Source organism: Mustelus asterias, chromosome 23 (assembly GCF_964213995.1).
Source record: "Mustelus asterias chromosome 23, sMusAst1.hap1.1, whole genome shotgun sequence".
NCBI lineage: Eukaryota > Metazoa > Chordata > Chondrichthyes > Carcharhiniformes > Triakidae > Mustelus > Mustelus asterias.
In genome coordinates this window covers 12,670,444-12,689,756 of record NC_135823.1, presented here as the reverse complement: position 1 = coordinate 12,689,756, position 19,313 = coordinate 12,670,444, and the positions used below count along the sequence as shown (strand labels likewise).

General features: G+C 44.1%; 1 protein-coding gene across 8 annotated transcripts in view; it reads right to left on the bottom strand.

The window, feature by feature from the left end:
• The window catches only part of eef2kmt (eukaryotic elongation factor 2 lysine methyltransferase), a 35,913-nt gene that overhangs the window by 3,057 nt on the left and 13,543 nt on the right, over positions 1-19,313 (bottom strand). For 2 of the 8 annotated variants that reach the window (XM_078239967.1, XM_078239971.1), the window contains 4 exons: positions 11,065-11,166; positions 7,505-7,638; positions 5,772-6,079; positions 64-216 (listed from right to left, as the gene is read on the bottom strand). In XM_078239967.1, the coding sequence (XP_078096093.1) occupies positions 64-216; positions 5,772-6,079; positions 7,505-7,638; positions 11,065-11,166 (697 nt within the window). Of the gene's footprint in view, positions 1-63; positions 217-5,771; positions 6,080-7,504; positions 7,639-8,217; positions 8,289-11,064; positions 11,167-19,313 lie in introns of all 8 variants that reach the window. The other 6 variants (XM_078239972.1, XM_078239968.1, XM_078239969.1 and 3 more) reach the window with 4 other exon arrangements.

Sequence of the window (19,313 nt, the reverse complement as noted above, 5' to 3'; positions counted from 1 at the left end):
AGTGGAGGCATCCCTCTGAATGGAATATCAATCCGTAGTCTCTAATGGTTAACAGGCACTTACCAAGCTCCATCTTGAACTGGTGATATGTTTCTGGGTTACGTACTGTAGATGCCAGATAAACAACTGAACCTTGTTCTTTTCTTTCATTAGAAATAAGAAATTTCTCCAGTACAGAAACCAGGCAAAGGACTACCTCAGGATCATAAATTACATCTGTTTATAAGGAGCAAATAAAGAAAAACAACAAATTAAATTGCATTCTACTCATTTCTGACAAACAAGCCTTTAATTTACACACACACACACACACGCATGGAGATTGCTGCATCTATGTAAAGTCTCTACCTGGAAACAATCCAGCAGAAAGTTGTTCTGCAGTGCAAGTTAAAGACATTGATACACAAGAGAAGGGGAGGAATATCTGGATCGTTCTCTCCTGTAACTGTCCAGTTCAGAGGAAAGCACAGGAAGGAGAGACTGAGTCTAAAGAATAATGGAAAATCAGGTAGACAGGGAGTCCTGTAAACACCAGTTCTATCCAACAATGAGACCCTGAGCTCGGAGCCTTGGTGAATTTGATGAACTGCAATCAGAGCAGAAGCTGAGAATTTGACGACAGTACGAATGCAGTTTCTCACACCCAGCTCACAGTCGAACTGCAGAGATGAGAATTTTAAGATGAGTATCTTGCTTCATTAAGCATCTTCATATTTAATATTTAGTTCATGTTAAGCTCAAGTAAACTTGGTTAGTGCAGTTAACAGCAATTATACAAGTAAACAACTCGTATCTGAGAAGTCTATTTTAAGTTTCTAGTTAGAATAAAGGGAAACAGACAAAGTCTACTTGGCAGGAGTTAAGAAATAATAAAGGCGCTTTATACTATTTGGAATATTTGATAGACTACCAAATAGAATCCCTACAGTGCAGGAGGCCACTTGGCCCATCGAGTCTGCACCAACTCTCTGCCAGAGCATGTTACCCAGGTCCACTCCCCTGCCCTATCCACGTAACCCCACATATTTACGCCACTAATCCCCATAACCTACGTATCTTGGGATACTAAGGGCCAATCCACCTAACTCGCACATCTTTGGACTGTGGGAGGAAGCTGGAGCACCTGGAGGAAACCCACGCAGACACAGGGAGAATTTGCAAATTCCGCACAGACAGTGACCCGAGGTCAGAATTGAACCCGGGTCCTGCCACTGTGAGGCAGCAACACTAACCGCTGTGCCACCATGCTGCCCACAGGGGGAAAGAGCTGGAGGAGTGGAAGGTGCAAGGGCTGCAACTGATTTTGGGAATTGTCAAATAGCCTAATGTCGACTTGGAGAGTGATTGTGATAATGATCGAGAAGGGGAGGAATTTCTGAATTATGTTCATGAGAATTTATTTAATTGATGTGTTTGCTGTCAAAATGATGAAGAATATAAACCTGGGGAAAGAAGAGGGTCAATGAATGTCACAGTGAAGAGTTTCTCTGAAAATTAGTCAGATAATAGGTTGAGAAGGGGGCATTCGACAATAAAGGCACAACTGCAAAAGGTTAATTTCAGTGCATTGTGGAGTTATCTGGCTAAATAGTGTCAGACTGACAGAAATATGATTCAGCAATGGACAGCCTTTTATTTTAGAATTCTAAAATAATAATGCCAGCATATTGAAGGTTACGGCACAAGCATGGAGACAGCAGTAGGAAAAAGAACCACGTACGCTGTGTTTGCTTTGACAGGACCTGGGGAGATGGCGCAAAAAAGTTGACCGGGTACCTGAGCTTTTGACACGAAAACATGACGATAGGACTGTGTATGCAGAGCGAGTAGAGGCAATTAGTCGGAAGCAGGAGAATAGGGTCAGTTCCATGTCGCTCGCTCTGTGCACTCAGGCTCAGAGAAGCCCTAGAGCAGCTGAGAACTCCATGCAGCCGGGAGCTGAAGCTGAGAAAACTCAGGAGGTGCTGGGACTCAGCTTGGTAACAGTGTTAGCTCAATGAAGCTGAAGAGGTGTAAGCTCAGTGAAGGTGACAAGACTGGGATCGTGCCAGTGATTAGTTGCCGGGGTACAGCCCTGTAAATCCAGTGGATTGCAGTCTCGGGCGAAAAGGTTTGAGCAATGGGGAGGTGAAAGGTCGTTGGAGCAGTCTGAAATGGAATCCTGACAACTCAGACAGAAGGAGCCTATTGAGATTGTGTCTGAGATGGAGCTGCTGTTGAAATAAATCAAAGGCTATACCTTTGAAAGACAGGAGTGGTCATCCTGTGTGAGGGGCTGATACAGGTCAAAGGGTTAATCGGAGTTTAAAGGATTTTCAAAGGAAGCTCAAAGGAGAGACTCAGCAATCTTCTGGTATGTTGCTGAGAAAATTCTTGGGATGTGTCCTGGTTGTGTCTACCATTGAATGAGCTTTGAGGTGTGTTCAACCTTATTTGCCAGTTAAGACCATAAGTAGCAGCAGATGTACGCCATTCGGTCCATCTCGTCTGCTCCACCATTCAATGAGATTGTGACTGATCTGATGTGATCATCCTCAACTCCACTTTCCCGCCTTATCCCCATAACCCACGAATCCTTTACTGATTAAAAATCTGTCTATCTCAGCCTTGAACATACTTAAGAAACCAACTTCTACAGCTCTTCCACAAATGCACTACCTTCAGAGAAAAACATCCTCCACATTTTTGTCTTAAATGGCAGGAGTGGTTTGATAGATTAAAGAATATGTTTCCAGGTAACCAGTGCACACGAAGGAACTAGAGGAAGCAATGAGGAAACACTTTTTCTATGCTCTTCCTGAAAGGAAAGAGAATCAGATGCAGAATTTCTTTCAAAGGAATCTTTTAAAGGAACATTTGCAGGGCTACGGGAAAAGAGGAGGGCTATGAGCAACTAATTGGATAAGTCCTCATAGCTTCAGGTTAAACATGGGTAAAGGAAACCTCTTACTGGTTACCACGTACCGTCCCCTTTGGCTGATGAATCAATACTCCATGTTGAACAACTTGGAGGAAGCATTGAGGATGGCAAGGGTGCAAAATGTACTCTGGATGGGGGATTTCAATGTCCACCACCAAGAGTGGCTCAGTAGCAGCACCACTGATCGAGCTGGCCGGGTCCTAAAGGATATAACTGCTAGACTGGGTCTGCAGCAGGGTGGTGAAAGAACCAGCAAGAGGAAAAAATATAATTGACCTCATCTTTACTAACCTGCCGGCTGCAGATGCATTTGTCCATGACAGTATCGGTAGTTGTGACCACCGCACAGTCCTTGTGGAGACGAAGTCCTGCCTTCACACTGAGAATAACCTCCATCGTCTTGTGAGGCACTATCACCGTGTTAAATGGGACAGATTTCAAACCAATCTAGCAACTCAAGACTGGGCATCCATGAGGCGCTGTAGGCCAACAGCAGCAGTGGAACTGTACTCCAAGCACAATCTGCAACCTCATGGTCCAGCATATCCCCCACTCAACTATTACCATCAAGCCAGGGGATCAACCCTGGTTCAATGGAGAGTGCAGAAGGGCATGCCAGGAGCAGCACCAGGCATACCAAGTGGCATAAACCACAAGTGATACAGCCAAGCGATTCCACAACCAACAGATTAGATCCAAGCTCTGTAGTTCTTCCACATCCAGTTGTGAATGGTGGTGGACAATTAAACAAACTCACTGGAGGAGGAGGCTCCACAAATATCCCCATCCTCAATGATGGAGGAGCCCAGCACATCAGTGCAAAAGATAAGACTGAAGCATTCGCAGCAACCTTCAGCCAGAAGTGCCGAGTGGATGATCCATCTCGCCCTCCTCCGGTGGTCCCCAGCATTTCAGATGCCAGTCTCCAGCCAATTCAATTCACTCCATGTGATCTCAAGAAATGGTTGGAGGCACCGGATACGGCAAAGGCAATGGGCCCTGACAACATTCCGGCAATAGTATTGAAGACTTGTACTCTAGAACTTGCCGCTCCCCCAGCCAAGCTCTTCCAGTACAGTTACAACACTGGCATCTACCCAACAATGTAGAAAATTGCCCAGGTACATTCTGTACACAAAAAGCAGGACAAATCCAACCCAGCCAATTATCGCCCAGTCAGTCTACTCTCGTTCATCAGTAAAGTGATGGAAGGGGTCATCGACAGCGCTATCAAGCAGCACCTGCTCAGCAATAACCTGCTCAGTGACGCCCAGTTTGGGTTTCGCCAGGGTCACTCAGCTCTTGACCTCATTACAGCCTTGGTTCAAACATGGACAAAAGAGCTGAATTCCAGAGGTGAGGAGGGAGTGACAGCCCTCGACATCAAGGCCGCATTTGACCGAGTGTGGCATCGAGGAGCCTTAGTGAAACTGGAATCAATGGGTATCGGGGCAAACTCTCTGCTGGTTGGAGTCATGCCTGGTACATAGGAAGATGGTTGTGGAGGGTCAGTCATCCCAGCTCCAGGACATCTCTGCAGGAGTCCCTCAGGGTAGTGTCCCAGGCACAACAATCTTCAGCTGCTTCATCAATGACCTTCCCTCCATCATAAGGTCAGAAGTGGGGATGTTCGCCGATGATTGCACAATGTTCAGCACCATTCGCGACTCCTCAGATACTGAGACAGTCCCATGTTCAAATGCAACAAGATCTGGACAATATCCAGGCTTGGGCTGACAAGTAGCAAGTAACATTCGTGCCACACAAATGCCAGGCAATGACCATCACCAACAATCACAGCCCCATGACATTTAATGGTGTAACCATCACTGAATCCCCCACTGTCAACATCCTTGGGGTTACCATTGACCAGAAACTCAATTGGACTCGCCTCAAACAAACACAGTGGCTACAAGAGAAGGTCAGAAGCTAGGATACTGCTGCGAGTAACTCCTCTCCTGACTCCCCAAAGCCTATCCGCCATTTACAAGGCACAAGTCAGGAATGTGATGGATTACTTGCCACTTGCCTGGATGGGTGCAGCTCCAACAACACTTAAAAAGCTTGACACCATCCAGGTCAAAGCAGCCCACTTGATTGGCTGCACGTCTACAAACATCCACTTCTTCCACTACCAACACTCAGTAGCAGCAGCGTGCACTATTTACAAAATACACTGCAGCAATTCACCAAATATCCTTAGACAGCACTTTCCAAACCCACGACCATTTCCATTTAGAAGGACAAGGGCAGCAGATACATGGGAACACCACCATCTACAAGTTCCCCTCCAAGCCACTCATTGTCCTGACTTGGAAATATATCGCCATTCCTTCACAGTCGCTGGGTCAAAACCCTGGAATTCCCTCCCTAACAGCATTGTGGGTCAACCCACAGCACATGGACTGCAGCAATTCAAGAAGGCAGCTCGCCACTGCCTTCTCAAAGGCAACTAGGGATGGGCAATAAATGCTGGCCAGCCAGCGACGCCCATGTCCCACGAATGAATAAAAAAGTCAGCTCAGACATAACGGACAAAAACGGGCTCCTTCTTGGCTGTATGATTCTAAACCCCAGTGCCTGTCTGAGAGGGAGTGCATGTGGAGAAAGTAAGGACAGTGGGTCAGGTTCATGGTAGTGACTGGCCATGTGGGAAATTAACTCCTTTTATGAATATTGGTCAATAGTATAATTATTTTCCACTACAGAAATTTGTTCAAATCATCATAATAAATGATTCTAGTTTGCATGTAGCTATTTATCTGGAATTAATTAGATCACAGTCTTGTACTCTGTCCTCTTGCTGCGTGCCATCAAGAAAACCTCTAATTTTATAAAAATGAATTAATACCTGTTGCAATAATGATATCCGGTTGAAGCTCTACTTGTTCTTGGGTAACTTCTGACCAATCTAGTCCTATAACAGTAATTTCTGGTCCCTGGTTTTCTTCAGATACATATTTATTCTTGACTTCAACTTCACAGTCTTTTGCATTCCAGGTATCTGAATCTAGTAGGAGACCATTACTCAGAATATTTGTCCTCAGTTGCTGAAGTACATTTGGATGACAGTCACTGAATATATATTGTTTGGGGGTGCAGGTCTTGCAGATGGTAATTCCAACGAGGCCAATTCCACTACCCAACTCCAAAATGCTTCTGAAACAGAGAAAGCTAACAATTACTTCCTTCAAAAACGTTATTATTTGTAGAATGGTTGATAATTTGCCAAACAAAATATTCTTTGGTTATAACAGAGCTATAAGCATTTCCCTTTCAGTGTGTAATCGTGAATGTTGTGATATCCCATTAAAGTAACATCAATGGGGAGGCTGTGGCGTAGTAGTATTGTCACTGGGACGAGTAATCCAGAGACCCAGGATAATCCTCTGGGTTCAAATGGTGGAATTTAAACTCAATAAAAGACTTGACAGTAAAACATATATTTGTAATATATACTACTGTGCCAACATGCCACTCGACTAAGGGATTTTCAGTGACTTCATTGCAGTGTTAATGTAAGCCTATTTGTGACACTAATAAATAAACTTAAAACTAGTCGCCATACTCTGGCATCTGTTTGGGTATAGAGGGAGAATTTAACATGGCCAAAGCACCTAACCAGCACGTCTTTCGGACTGTGGGAGACCAGATCACCCAGGAGAAACCCACGCGGACACTGGGAGAACATGCAGACTCCACACAGACACTGACCCAAGCCAGGAATCGAACCCTGGTCCCTCTCGCTGTGAGGCAGCAGTGCTAACCACTGTGCCAGCCCTGTGGCATTACGTAAGGAATTTACTGCAATTCCTCAGAGTTCACAATCACAACAGCACTTTTAATTAAAGAAAAATCACAAAGCAAGTCACCCCACACCATGCTCATATACCTCCTGGTAACGTACTGAGGAGCGGCATTGGCAGAGGTGCAATCACTCATTGCCTTGGTCAACAGAAGAATGGAAAGAGTCAGAGGTTTACAGCATGGAAACAGGCCCTTCGGCTGTCCCTTTTTTTTAAACCACTAAGTTAATCCCAATTGCCCGTGTTTGGCCCATATCCCCCTATGCCCATCTTACCTATACAACTGTCTAAATGCTTTTTAAAAGACAAAATTGTACCCGCCTCTACTACTATCTCTGGCAGCTTGTTCCAGTCACTCACCACCCTGTGTGAGAAAAAATTGCTTCTGTGGACTCTTTTGTCTCTCTCCCCTCTCACCTTAAACCTATGCCCTCTAGTTTTAGACTCCCCTACCTTTGGGAAAAGATGTTGACTATCTAACTGATCTACGCCCTCATTATTTTAAAGACCTCTATAAGATCACCCCTCAGCCTCCTACGCTCCAGTAAAAAAGTCCCAGTCTATTCAGCCTCTCCTTATAACTCAAACCATCAAGTCCCGGTGGCATCCTAGTAAATCTTTTCTGCACTCTTTCTAGTTTAATAATATTCTTTCTATAATAGGGTGACCAGAACTGTAAATATACTTCAAGACAATCCTAAATATTAACTTTCATTTTACAGGAGAAAAATTAATACCTATTGTGTTTGTTTTATGCACTGAGTCTAACAATTCTGACCTGCAATTAAACACCTCAGAGTTTTCCATTGCCCATTCAGCAAAGAACTGTGCAGCTTCCCACGTGACCAGGCCGGTAGTTCCTTCAGAGATTATTGCCACATTTTCACCAAGTCTAATATTTTCTCCTGATAACTGAAGAACAATTTTTACAAAGTCAAAAGCACCAAAATATTTTCCCATTACTCATCTTTGTACAATATAAAATAACACAGACAATAGAATGTTTAAACAATCCTCAATTATAAACAGCTACAAACACATTTCACTATATATGTTTCTCTCTACAGATGCTAATTATAAAATATGATTGCTCAGAAAAAGAGCATTTTGCTGTTTAGTCTCAATTCTGATAACCATGCTTTTGTGGTACTTTGTCAAACACTTTCTCGAAATCCATATAGACAACACCCACCACATTCACTGCTACATCAATGAAGTCCATGCTGGTTCTGCTTTATTAACTCAAACCTCTCTCCTTTCCTCCTCCTCCCCCCGATTATTGTCACCGCTTATGTTGACTAACATCAATGGGGAGGCTGTGGCGCAGTAGTATTGTCACTGGGACTAGTAATCCAGAGACCCAGAATAATCCTCTGGGTTCAAACGGTGGAATTTAAACTCAATAAAACATCGGGAATTAAGTTGTCGAATGCTGTAAAAACCTAACTGGTTCATTAATGCCCTTTCGGGAAGGAAACCTGCTGTCCTTACTTGTGACGACGTTGTGGTTGACCCCCAAATGTCCTCTGAAATGGCTGAGCAAGCCACTCAGTTGTATTCAACTATGAAAAAAGCGAAAGGAAAGAAATTGGACGAACCACTTGGTATTGAACTAATCACCAGAAATGACAATGGCAAACTCAGCCCTGTCAAACCTGCAAAGTCCTCCTTACTAACATCTGGGGGCTTGTGCCAGAATGGGGAGAGCTGTCTTACAGACTAGTCATGCAACAGCCCGATATAGTTACATACTTACAGAATCATACCTTACAGTAATGTCCCAGACAACACCCTCACCATTCCTGGGTATGTCCTGTTTCACCAGCAGGACAGAGCCAGCAGAGATGGCGGCGGCACAGTGATATACAATTGTGAGGAAGATGCCCTGGGAGTCCTCAACATCGACTCTGGACCCCATGAAGTCTCATGGCACCAGGTCAAACATGGGCAAGGAAACCTGCTGCTGATTACCATGTACAATCCCCCTCAGCTGATGAATCAGTACTCCATGTTGAATATGACTTGGAGGAAGCACGGAGCACAGAATCATACAATCCCTGTAGTACAGAAGGAGGCCATTCGGCCTATCGAGCCTGCACCGACAACAAATCCACCCTATTCTCATTACACCACATATTTACCCTGCTAATCCCCCTGAAACTAGGGTCAATTTAGCATGGCCAATCAACATAACCCACACATCTTTAGATTGTGGGAGGAAACCCGAGCACCTGGAAGAAACCTATGCAGACACAGGGAGAAATGTGCAAACTCCACCCAATCCAGGAATTGAACCCGGGTCACCAACACTGTGAAGCAACAGTGCTAACCACTGTGCCACCCCAAATGTCATCACCAAGAATGGCTCAATACCACCACGACAGACCGAACTGGTTGGGTCCTAAAGGACTTGGCTGCTAGACTGGGACTGTGGCAGCTAGTGAGGGAACCAACACAAGGGAAAATGATACTGACCTCATCCTCAACAACCTGCCTGCTGCAAATGCATCTGTCCATGACACTGCACAATCCTTGTGGAGACGAAGCCTCGTCTTCACATTGAGGATACTCTCCATTGTGTTGTGTGCTAAACGAGAAAGACTACAAACAGGTCTAGACTGGGCATCCGCGAAGCTCTGTTCCTTCTTAACCACATTATTCATCTGTCCAACTATCTTGAGACTGGTGTACATGCACATCAAGGTCTCTCTGATCCTCAATGCTTCCCAAGATCTTGCCAATAATCATGTATTCCCTTGTTATGTTTGTTCTGTCCAAGTGCACTTATCCGGATTGAAGTCCATTTATCACTAACCAGCCCATCTATATCCTGCTGTAATCTAAGGATATCCTCCTCACTATTTACCATCCCACCAATTTTCGTATCATCTCAAAACATAAAATTGAAAGGTACAAATGGGAATTAAGGGGCCTAATGGAATGTTAGCCTTTATCTCAGGGGGGCTGGTTTATAAAGCACTCGAAGATTTGTTCCATCTGCATAGAATTTTAGGTAAGCCAAAGCTGAAGTTCTTCCAGTTTAGGGAACCACGAGTCAGGATGGATATTCTGAACTTGGAGGGGTTCAGCACAGTTTCACCAGAATGTTATTATGACTCAGAGGATTAACTTGGGAGAATAGATTGCATAAACATGGCCGGTGTTCCCTCAAGTTTAGGAAATTGAGCTGTGATATGATTGATGTGTTCAAACTTTTAAAAGATTTGATCGAGCAAATATGGAAAATCTCGGGGGGTGGGGGGGGAAATCAAAGTTGGGTGGCACAGTGGTTAGCACTGCTGCCCCATAGCGCCAGCAACCCAGGTTCAATTCCGACCTCGGGTCACTGTGCAGAATTTACACATTCTCCCCGTGTCTGCGTGGGTTTCCTCCGGGTGCTCTGGTTTCCTCCCATAGTCCAAAGATATGCAGGTTAGGTTGATTGGCCATGCTAAATTGACCTTTATTATTAGCAGGGTAAATATATAGGGTTATGGGAAGATGGCTGGGTGGGACTGTGGTTGGTGCGGACTCAATGGGTCGAATGGCCTCCTTCTGCACTGTGGGAATTCTATGTGTTTAAGAATAGGAGAATAATCTTAAAATTAGAGTTATATCATTCAAAAGTAAAATATGGAAACACTTTTTCAGACAAAGGATAATATAAATTTCCAACTTTCTCTCAAAAAGCTGCCTACTCTGGCTAATTCGTTTGTTCATATGCAAGCTTGCATTTCACTCGGACGTTTTATAGAATCATAGAAACCCTACAGTACAGAAAGAGGCCATTCGGCCCATCGAGTCTGCACCGACCACAATCCCACCCAAACCCTACCCCCATATCCCTACATATTTACCCACTAATCCCTCTAACCTATGCATCTCAGGACAGTAAGGGCAGTTTTTAGCATGGCCAATCAACCTAACCCGCACATCTTTGGACAAATCTTTGGTTTATGACCAAGAGATTTTTATAAATCTGATGTTAAGTGATATGGAGTAATGGAGTGCAGATCAACTATAACTGTATGTTGGAGCACGTCAGAGGGGCTGAATGGCTGTTCCTACAGTTGCAAATTGTATTAAAGAATGAAAGCTGTGGCACACCAGCATGACCCAATAGAAACTAACCAAATGGTTATTGTATCCCATAGCAACAAAACCTATTTATTAAGACGGGTAACAAAACAACCCTAGCACATTTAATCACTGAATACAAGTCATCTGTGTTGTAATGTACATGCATTGTTATAAACTTCATAGTGATCTGAAGTTACAATCCTACTTTCATTAGGTTTGTGCTAAATGTTTGTGTACAAGAGTAAATGATACACTTACCAGAAAATAATTTTTGTGACACATCTTTAACTCTTCTGATCTTAGTACTTCACCCAGAGCATCATACAAATCATCCAAAGGCTCAGCTCCCGTCATTTCATGCTGCATTTAGAAGAAACATGTCATTTTGGTGGGGACAATTTTGCAGAAAAATCAGATTAATGATATCCTACAATATATGAATCCTACATGAATACTGGGTAGTATGGTGGCACAGTGGCTAGCATTGCTGCCTCACAGCTCCAGGGAGCCGGGTTCAATTCCAGCCTTGGGTCACCGTCTGTGTGGAGTTTGCATGTTCTCCCCGTGTCTGCGTGGGTTTCCTCCGGGTGCTCTGGTTTCCTCCCACACTCCGAAGATGTGCGGGTTAGAAACATTGGCCATGCTAAATTGCCTCTAGTAGGTTAGCAGGATTAGCGGGGCAAATAGGTCAGCTAACGGGTATAGAGCCTGGATGGATTGTTGTCGGTACAGACTCAATGGGCTGAATGGCCTCCTTCTGCATTGTAGGGTTTCTACACCAAATGAAATATATATTCATGCACATCATATATATCCTCATAGAAGCAACTGAACGGATGGGTTACAAAGTCATGAGCTGAATTATGGGGTCACCACATAAAAAGATAACTTATTAAAGTTTATTTATTAGTCACAAGTAAGGGTTACATTAACACTGCATGAAGTTACTGTGAAATTCCCCTAGTCGCCACAGTCCGGCGCCTGTTTGGGTGCACTGAGGGAGAATTTAGCACGGCCAATGCACCTAACCAGCACATCTTTCAGAATGTGGGAGGAAACTGGAGCACCCGGAGGAAACCCACGCAGACTTGTGGAGAATGTGTAAACTCTACACAGATTGTGACCTGGCACTGTGAAGCAGCAGTGCTAACCACTGTGTTATTGTGCTGCCCCTTGAGGCTGCCCCTGACGTTCCTCTCAGCTGTTTCATCAATGACCTTCCCTCCATCATAAGGTCAGGAGTGGGGATGTTCACTGATAATTACGCAATGTTCAGCACTATTCCTGCATTCAGCAAGACCTGGACAATAACTATACTCGTTATTTATCTGTCCAAGGCATGTTCATGCCACACAATGACCATCTCCAACCAGACAGAATTTAAATATCTCTTCTTGAGATTCAATGGCTTTACCATCGCTGAATTCCCCACTGCCAACATCCTGGGATTACCATTGACAGAAAAGGACTGCATTAGTCATATCAATGCTGTGGCTGCCAGAACTGAACAAAGGCTGGGAATTCAGAGATGAATAACTCACTCTGACTCCCAAAGCCCATCCACTATCTACAAAGCATACGAGGCGGCCTCAAATCCACCACAGCAATTCAACTAATAAATCAGGAATTGAAGCTGATCTTAGTAATGGTGATCGTGAAATTGTCAATTGTTGTAAAAACTGATCGGATCATTGTAAAATCCCATCTGGTTGGCTAATCTCCTTTAGGGAAGGAAATCTATCATCCTTACCTGGTCTGACCTGCATGTGACTCCAGACCCACAGCAATGAGTTGATTCTTAACCACTCTCTAAAACTGCTGAGCAAGCCTCTCTGTTGTTAGGGACCAGATCAGAAACTCCAAGGTATATTATGAAATTAGCCTAGACTCCAACTATTTTTGATTTTGGTATTAGGACGAGCATAAAGTGTTTCACTGCAGATATGATTTAATTGCCCCACTAGGAAGCTTTTATTAAAACAAACTTTATTTAACAACACATTTAAAATATAACAAAAAGAATTAGCATAACATTTATCAATTCAGATACTTAACATAAGATATAATTCAATAGCGAGCTATCTCTATAGTTCCAATGTAAGCAATATCCCCACAGACATAAATCCTTCTTCAGAATCAGTTAGCACAAAGACAGACATGCTCACATGGGTACTATGTTTCCAGTCTTTTAACCCCTCTGGACAGATACAGAAAAACACCTGTCTTCTGACTCCCAGTAAGAAGTCTCACAACACCAGGTTAAAGTCCAACAGGTTTATTTGGTAGCAAATACCATAAGCTTTCAGAGCACTGCTCCTTCGTCAGATGGAGTGGAAATGTGCTGACTCCCATACAGCAGCCTCTGGAGAAAGATCCATCCCCAAACAGCAGAACTTCCAAGAGACCCATTTTCTGGCAGATCCCAATCTCAAAATCAAGAGAGAGAGCTTCTTCTCTCTAAAGATCCCAAGCAGTAACTGACTTGAGTTCTCTTTATAAGCCTAGTCCTGCCCAGTCACATGATTTTCCTTGATTAGGTCAATCACCCTAATCAAGCCCTATTGAAAAATCCCAGGGGAAAACACAAATAACAGAACTGCATTAGTCCAGATTAGAACAAACACTTTAGCAATTAAGATCAATTATACTGCTGCAGTAACAATAGGGACTGCTGGTTACGGACAAAGAGGCACTGGTCCTGCACAAGAAATATGACACAAATACATTTCTTAAAGGCACAGTATTGTCACACCATTCAAGGGCAATTAGGTTGCAATTAGGCAATTAGCAAGAAATGCTGGATCAGCCAGCGCTGTCCACTGCCCATGAAAGAATGGATAATAATAAAAGTAGAGCGTGATGTAATACTTCCAGTTTGTCTGGATGAATCTAGCTCCAACAATGCTCCAAAACCTTGATACCACCCAGGTCAAAGCAGCCTGCTTGGCTCGCTCTCTCTCCTCCACTAGCACACAGTGGCAGCATCCACAAACTCCACTGTATCAACTCTTCCAAAACCTCATTCTCTACCACCTAGAAGAACAAGGGCTGCAGACTCAAAGGAATACCACCAAGCTCCCCTCCAAGTCATTTAATCTTGAAAATTCCATCAGAGTCAGTGTAAAAATCGCTAGCACGCCTTAGCAGTATTGTGGGTGCACCTGCTGTTAGTATCTAAGAGGTTCTGTTGATGGATGTAGTGATTGGTTAATTAAACTCGTGTACATAAAGAAAACTACACTTTCAGATGTTTAAGTGGAGAGCTAAATTCTGTGACAAGCAATAAACTGTCTCCACCAAAGCATTTTAGTCTCAGCTTAGGAACTCCACTGACAATTGGTAGCAGAAGATGGTCACCTGATAGTGAAGATTGGAGACTAAGATTTGTTTGCAAGGCTGGTATTTAATTTTGAAGCGTTCTTTCTGAAGACTATAGTTGAAGACCTTTTAAACAAAAAGGACTGAAAAGGTATTAGTTGCAGGATATTATTTTCCACCACTGTTTTGAGACACAGTACCTTATAATCAATGGAAAACTAAAGTCCATGTATGGACACGGGTTACAACCCTATTAAAAAGAAAGCAAGGGTTGGCTCAGGCGCTTTCACTTCCTGCCAGGAGCAAGATCAGTTACACAGTGTTCTCGGAATTAGATGTTCAGGAACTGGACCATGAAGGAGGTTTGGATATCCCCCCGAAATTCATGGATAAAGTTTACATGAAAAGATGACTGATTGAATGCCTAAGTCGGACTTTGATAAATTGAGAAAAATGGTCGATTCTTCTATAAAAGAATACATCACAGAGTTTAACCAACTTTATACAAGATTGCAATGATTCCACTTGGAAATTCCTGAATCAGTACTTGCCTTTAAATTACTGGACTGTGCGAAGATATCAAACATGGAGAGGCTCTTGGTTTTAATTGGAGTCAGATTCAAAGAGAGACTTCTGGATTAAAACCTCAAAGATCTTTGGGAAAGCATTCATTTCTGTCCATTTTGATGGTGCGAATGAGCTGTTCAGCCGTGACTCCGAAGATGGAGGATACAACGTCAGCAACATATCGGGACCATTTGAATATCAAGCCCAAATGTCTGTATAATGCGGGAAACTCAGCAGCCAATATGCACAAAGCAAGCTCCCACAAACAGAATGCGACAATGACCAAATCATCTGTTTTTTCCCCCTGGATGTTAGTGGGATAGTAAATATCGGGCAGGAAGAACCCTGCCAGCCTCCCTACCTGCAACCCCCCTTAGCCCCCCACCCCCTGGCCTACTATTAGGGCGACATGGTGGCACACATGCCTCACAGCACCAGGGACCCGGGTTCGATTCCCACTTGAGTCACTGTCTGTGTTGAGTTTGCACATTCTCCCCGTGTCTGTGTGGGTTTACTCCACGTGCTCCGGTTTCCTCCCACATTCCAAAGTTGTGCAGGTTAGGTGGATTGGCCATGCTAAATTGACCCTTAGTGTCAGGGGGGCTAGCTAGGATAAATGCATAGGGTTATGGGGATATGACCTGGGTGGGACTGTGGTCGGTGCAGACTTGATGGGCCGAATGGCCTCCTTCTGCACTGTATGATTCTGTTACACTTCGAAATAGCGGCATGGGATTTCTACACCACCCTGACAGGCAGGTGGGGCCTTGGTTTAGTGTCTCATCTCAAAGAGGGTGCCCTCCAAATGTGCAGCATGCCCTCAGGACAGAAACCAAATGTTCAGCCCTGATCTTTGAACCCACAAGCTTCCGGCCCAGAGGTAAGAGAGCCACCCACTGAGCCATGGTTGACCCTGGACTTGAGACACAGTGAAAAATGTTACCCAGTCTTTAGCACCCTCGAAATCTCACTGAACTGTAAAGAAGCACTGAGGAAAAACTGCGATGCTTCTGCGTTCCACGAGATGTAGAATTTTAATGAATGCCTTTATAAATGCATGGTTTTGTGTCAGTGTGTGCGTGTTTTGTTTTTATTCATTCCTGAGACATAGGCATCACTGGCTGGCCAGCATTTATCAATCAATCCAAAGATGTGCGGGTTAGGTTGATTGGCCATGCTAAAATTGCCCCTTAGTGTCCTGGGATGCATAGATTAGAGGGATTAGTGGGTAAAATATATGGGGGTAGGGCCTGGGTGGGATTGTGGTCGGTGCAGACTCGATGGGCCGAATGGCCTCTTTCTGTACTGTAGGGTTTCTATGATTTATTGACTATCCCTAGTCGCCCTTGAACTGAGTGGATTTCCAGACCATTTCAGAGGGCAATTGAAAGTCAGCCACATTGCTGTGGCTCTGGAGTCACATGTAGGCCAGACCTGGTAAGGATGGCAGATTTCCTTCTCTCAGGGACATTAGTGAACCAAATCGGTTTTCTCGACAATGATTTGAGAGAGAATTCCAGCCTTGGTTTGCACACAGAGATTCAAACAACAGCAGGTTTTATTGAAGAGCTGCTCTCTGCACTGCATCAAGTACAAAACTGCGAGTAAAACGGCAGCCTGAGCACACACCCTTATGACATCACCATCAAATCATGTGATCAGCTCTTAAAGCAACCTGCAACCCTTTTTAAACACATAGCAAGTATGTTCTCGTTAGCTCTGCAACCAGTTATTGAAGTGCAGTCATGGTTGTTATTGTGCAAAACATGGTAGCTGCTCTCACCCTGAGCTCACATCAATGTTCCGGTGTCAAAGTGGGGTCGGGGGGTGCATTGGACATGCTACATTCTCCCTCGGTGTACCTGAACAAGCATCAGAGTGTGGTGACTAGGGGATTTGTAGTATTAATGCAAGCCTACTTGTGACACCAATAAATAAACTTAAAAACTTAAGTCAAATGCCAGAATTTTAGTGGCACGTCTGCCCCGATTCTGGGAGCGGGCGAGGCTCAGAACGTCATTCTCCGTTGGCCTTGGGTGGAATCATACGAACCTTGGACGGAGGTGCTGGTAAGATTCTGCCAAAACCGTTCAAATTGTGCAGTCATTTCTTGGTTATGCCACAAGATGGCAATGCAGCACACACAATGCACAGTCGGATCAAGGCCCTTGGTGATTGAATCAGAAAATCCAACTGCCCACAGGGAGGCCATTCGACCCTCATACTTGTGCCAGCTCTTTGAAAGAGCCTTCTAATTTAGATGTTTGATGTTGTGAAAGCAAGATTTCTGACTGCCACTTGCTTTGTTCTTACTTTTGTTTTCAAGGTGACAGATTTTGATTTCTCCCCGATGTCAGACAAGTCTATGAAGGAAGTTTGGGTTACCTCATGTTCAGGTTTGCTGCATCCCGAGCGGGGGCAGAGGAAAGGTGAGAGGGAGTTGCTCCCTCCACTCCAGTACTGAGGGAGCACTGCACTGCTCGAGGAATCCCCCCTCAGATGAGACTTTAAACCAAAGCCCCGTTTGGCCTCTCAGGCAGAGGTACTATTTTCAAAGACGGGCAGGAGAATTCTCGTGTCCTCGACAATATTTATCCCTCGACCCAGTATTAGCTGAAAAACAAACAGAATCTGTGGGGACTTGCTCTGCATAATGTTGGCTACCATGTCCAAACTCCGCACAGGCAGTGACCCAAGCCGGGAATTGAACTCGGGTCCCTGACGCCGAGAGGCAGCAATGCAAACCTCTGTGCCACCGTGCTGCCCCACCTCTATAGAGGATCGATACAAGATTAAATTGCTGGGCTCCAATTTAATTGACCTGGTCTGTCGTAAGAGATTAAACGGTTAGAATAGGATCCATGTTAGAGCAGCGTGTCTGTGGAGGAAAGAGGCTGGATGGAATTTTCCTCATTCCATTGCACAAATTAAAGTGGTGAAATATATACACTTCTTCAAACTCTAACAGTGCTTAGCATTGAGAATACACCCACCCTCACCTTCATTACTTGAGAAATGTTGCGAAGTTGGGTAGAGCAATTTAGATTGGGAGGTAGGAAGTTAGAATTGGGTGTCTAAGATTGTAAAATGCTGGGGGGTTGTGTGTGGGGAAACATTGCGTGGTCCTGTTCAAAGGTGGTGCTTTTTCTGTGCTTAGGAGCTTTAAAATGCAAGTACACAGAGCCCAAACTGAAACATTTCTATTGAAAGGCCAAGCAGCAGTTTTTACCAAGACAACAGGTTTTTGAATTTAGCCAGTCAATTTGAATCAGGCACTTAGAAACCAAAAACCTATTAAATTTAAGTCTGGTTTTGACAAGCTTGAACCAATCCAATTGTGGGAAATATTGATATGTCATCACGGGTATAAAAGAAATGCTTGAATCTATCATCAAGGAAGAAATAGCGAAACATCTGGATATAAATTGTCCCATTGGGAAGACGCAGCATGAGTTCATGAAGGGAAGGTCATGTTTGACTAATTTGGTGGAATTCTTTGAGAACATTACATGTGCAGTGGACAAAGGGGAATCTGCGGATGTCGTGCATCTGGATTTCCAGAAGGCATTTGACAAGGTGCCGCACCAAAGACTGCAACATAAGATAAAGGTGCACGGTGTTACGGGTAATGTATTAGCATGCATAGAGGATTGGTTAACTAACAGAAAGCAAAATGGGGGTAAATGGGTGTTTTTCTGGTTGGCGATCAGTGACTAGTGGTGTGCCTCAGGGATCAGTGTTGGGACCGCAATTGTTTACGATTTACATAGATGATTTTGAGTTGGGGACCAAGTGTAGTGTGTCAAAATTCACAGATGACACTAAGATGGGTGGAAGAGCAAAGTGTGCAGAGGACGCTGAAAGTCTGCAAAGGGATATAGATAATCTAAGTGAGTGGGCGAGGGTCTGGCAGATGGAGTACAATGTTGGTAAATGTGAGGTCATCCATTTTGGTAGGAATAACAGCAAAATGGACTATTATTTAAATGGTAAAAAATTGCAGCATACTGCTGTGCAGAGGGACCTGGGTGTCCTTGTGCAGGAATCACAAGGAGTTGGTTTGCAGGTGCAGCAGGTAATTAAGAACGCAAATGGAATTTTGTCCTTCATTGCTAGAGGAATGGAGTTTAAAAACAGCGAGGTTATGTTGCAGCTGTATAAGGTGCTGGTGAGGCCACACCTGGAGTACTGTGTACAGTTTTGGTCAGTTTGGGGATATACGGCACTGGAGGGGGTGCAGAGGGGATTCACTAGGTTGATTCTGGAGTTGAGAGGGTTGGCTTATGAGGAGAGACTGAGTAGACTGGGGCTGTACTCATTGGAATTCCAAAGAATGAGGGGAGATCTTATAGAAACATATTATGAAAGGAATAGATAAGATAGAAGCAGGGAAGTTGTTTCCACTGGCGGGTGAAATGAGAACTAGAGGGCATAGCTTCAAAATGAGAAGCAGATTTAGGACTAGTTGAGGAGGAACTTCTTCACACAAAGGGTTGTGAATCTGTGGAATTCCCTGCCCGGTGAAGTAGTTGAGGCTACCTCATTGAATGTTTTTAAGGCAAGGATAGATAAATTTTTGAACAGTAAAGGAATTAAGGGTTATGGTGAGCGGGCAGGTAAGT